This window comes from Aplysia californica, unplaced genomic scaffold (genome assembly GCF_000002075.1).
Source record: "Aplysia californica isolate F4 #8 unplaced genomic scaffold, AplCal3.0 scaffold01207, whole genome shotgun sequence".
Classification (NCBI taxonomy): domain Eukaryota; kingdom Metazoa; phylum Mollusca; class Gastropoda; order Aplysiida; family Aplysiidae; genus Aplysia; species Aplysia californica.
The window spans coordinates 8,624-12,075 of NW_004798477.1; the positions used below are offsets into that span (position 1 = coordinate 8,624).

General features: G+C 43.7%; 1 protein-coding gene across 1 annotated transcript in view; it reads right to left on the reverse strand.

Annotated features, from left to right (window-relative positions):
* Positions 1–1,887: 1,887 nt before the first annotated feature.
* The window catches only part of LOC101858822 (sonic hedgehog protein A), a gene marked incomplete at its 5' end in the record, with an annotated part of 22,091 nt that continues 20,526 nt past the window's right edge, over positions 1,888–3,452 (reverse strand). The window contains one exon of the mRNA XM_013090295.2: positions 1,888–3,315. Coding sequence (XP_012945749.2) covers positions 2,210–3,315 — 1,106 coding nt within the window. The remainder of the gene's footprint in view (positions 3,316–3,452) is intronic.

A 3,452-nucleotide genomic window follows, 5' to 3' on the forward strand; every position in this document is an offset into this window, starting at 1 on the left:
AATGCCAACTGAAAAATGATTCTTCAGTAGTCCTCTCACGAGGAAGAGTTTGGTTACCACTGCAAATTGTTGTCAGCTGACGTCATGATGAATTGAATAACTGACTACATAATACTACATATCCTCGTGAGAATGTGTAGATTTATCGTTCTTGCCTTGTGCACTTTCGCAAGTAGGCCCCACATTGTAGTTGTGCGCGGTTGTTGTTGTTTTTTTAAATTTGAAAATTTGTAATTGCCTGCTAGATCTAGTCTACGCATTATTTATGTACACTCTTGTAAGAGATTCTTCCATTTTCCAAGTTTTAGAACAGGTTTTAGCTGAATCTGTGTTATTTCCAGAATCAACAGCTCTGTTGAGGGTTTGGGCTTAAATTTACGCCTTAGTAGCACTTGGGAGAGTAGGTTTATTGTTCATTACACGTTTTTGGCTTGAATAAATTTGTCTTTGACAATAGATTTTGACATCAGCATGACTTAGTTTTTTATGTTTAAATTAATGTGTATATATACATACTTACTTTACTTGTCACTATACTTTCCAGTTTTCCCTGCTCTTCTGAATAAGTGGATCTACCACGACTTCAGAGAAGGTACGTCATTAAAACAATTCACTGTATTTAAAGCGGAATTTTCTCAACAACCAAGTAAACGAACAAACAAAAAAAAAAAGAAAAAAAGAAAAAAAAAAGAAAAAACCATTAAAAAAACCCACTCAAATAAAACAGATGTGGCTTCAGACCTGAAATCTTTAGAACCAACAACAAAAAATAATAAAAATATAAATATAAAAACAAAACAAACAAACAACACAACAACAACGGAACTAAATTAAGAGCGACGTGCAGTCACATAATATTTTTTTTTAAATGGAAGAAAATTTCACAAATAAAATTAATACGTTTCCCAGTGAATGTGCAGGGAACGAAAACATCATTGTAAAACACGACAAACACATGAGAATGATCATACATACAAACGTTGCCCCCGATATTCTGATGTAAAATGTACAGCCTCCACTCATCAATATATTGACGCGTTGAATCACTCACGATCATAATATTATTATTATATAAAACACGTTCACAATTCTGTTCTACATAGAATGGGCTTGAATGTAAGACATGGAGTTGAATGATAAGAATAATAATTTTCACAAGCGAGTGTTCCAGTGTTTTTCCACGCCGTTGCGAGCACTGTATTCATTCAATAGTAACACAGATAGACAAAAAGGTCGTCCTGCTTCTTTGTGTAGCAGTTACTTTGTACAGTTCCACGGTAGCCACAGTTAGCTTTCAAAAGTGTATTACCTTTGTGTTGTTGCGTGTCATGTTGCACGTCATGTTGTGTGTGTGTGTGTGTGTGTGTGTGTGTGTGTGTGTGTGTGTGTGTGTGTGTGTTTATCAGTAAAATTCTTCTTTTGTAGCCATGTTCACTGCAATATGGCGTGGGTTGGGTGCAAATTTTTCACGGCATGAATTTGACGGACAAGCGGGCTAACCCAAACTTGGGGTTTTCGAGAAATCTTCCCCCACACCAAAAGTGGGCATTGTCCTACCTATAGGAAACGTTTGGTTTCATTGGAGTATACATTTGTTTGGTTATAGAGAAAACTCTCCTTGTCTTTTAAAGAAACTGAACAAGGGTCCTAAAACTTTACCTTGGATTTTAATAATAGATAGCTTTTTTTATACCGAAAATCCCCGCTCAACAGCAAGCTCTATGCACTTCACAATCTATACTATTACCCCAACAGACCTGAGAGCATTCTGAAACAATTTCAAATTCCTAGGAAGCATACAGTGCAAGCGGTCATTTAGAGGGGCTAAAACACTAACATACTGACAAGATCATTCGCTGTCTATGATTTTCTGATAGTTTATTCTTATTCGGGTGGCTTTGTTCTGAGTTTCCTTTGTCCCTATGTATGTACTATCCTTGAGGTTGTTGGCGTGAATAAACACGCTACAAGTGCACGACCAGTTGTAGTTGTTGTTGGTGTTGTTGTTGTTGTAGTTGTTGTTGCTGTTGTTGTTGTTGTTGCTATCTTCTATAAGCATGTAATTCTGTTCCTGTCGGTGCTCGTGTGCTCATGCAAGTACATGTATATGAATGTCACTAAGTTTACTACTGAACTTTTCAGCATCAATAATGTGTGTCTGTGCATCAGTGTATTCGCCTCTCCGAATCCTAGATACTCGCAGAGGTATTCATATGGCTATGGTCAGATCCATCCCCAATACATTTATGGCTACACTGTAGAGGGCCCGGGCGTACCAGTGGGCCCCGTCTTGCTGAGGGCAGACAGTTCCATTCCCCGCCGCCACCAACGATTTATCAACAGGGGACAATACCGGTATCGCCAACTTCTCTATCCAACTGAAAAAGGGTCCATAATATTCCCTCAGCCAATCACTGACAAGTGTTTTCATCACGTGGTACGCCCGCACAGGGGCAAAGACTCCGTGAGCCAAACGCTCGTCTTTGATGAAAGCGTAACAGGAAGTGACGACGCCGTCCACGACGATAGTCCCGTGTGACGTCAGCGGCGCGTACACCCCGGTCATTGACCGCGCGCTGACGGACACCACTCTCTCTACCCGCGTGAACCCGACGCTTGAGGAGGGGGAGGGAGTGGGAGGGGAGGTATACACAACGTTTTTGTCAATGTCTTGTGGCGCAGATGTAGATCTACCTGCCCCCCTCCGCGGGGAGGAGGAAGCGCCATCAGTTTGAGAGACGCCGCCAGTTTGAGAGACGCCGCCAGTTTGAGAGACGTCATCAGTTTTAAAGACGTCACCAGTTGGAGAGACGTCTCCCGCGCTGTGGTGGGGCGGCAGAACGAAGTCCGTGCCGTCTGTGTGAGCCAGAATGAGGTACTGACCCACTCTGACCTCCTCAGCGAACACAACGCTGGGAGAAACTGAGGTATCAGAAAAAAAGGGCGAGGAAGGAGAAGATGATGACGACATCTTTGGTGAAGACGACCCTAACGCCAGGCTGTCCACGTCATCTGGCGTCCCGCCTGTGACGTAGATAAGGTGCTTGGCCGTCAGGGTGATCTGTCGACCCGACTCGGTGCTCAGAGAGTAGTACTGACCCACTTGGCTCGCGCTGCGGTCCAGGAAGGCTACGACGTCACTGTACACCAGCTGTCCGTCACTGCGCATGCTCAGAACGCGGTCTCCGACGTGGACTTCCGTCATGGGTACCGTGTTTCCGTGATGGGTGAGGACCAGGCTGTGTGGAGGGAAGCAGCCGCCGATCTTGATGGCCACCGAGGAGTCTGTGGAGACACAAGAGGTAGGGAGATGAGTCAGTCAGGGGAGGTTCTTTTTAAAAATAAGGTTTTACGGCGCTCGCAACTGATTCCCTATTCGGACTTCTCGGTTGACATTCACCCCTTGGTGCTCATATGACCTTATGCAACACAAGGTACAGGGAGCCGAGTCG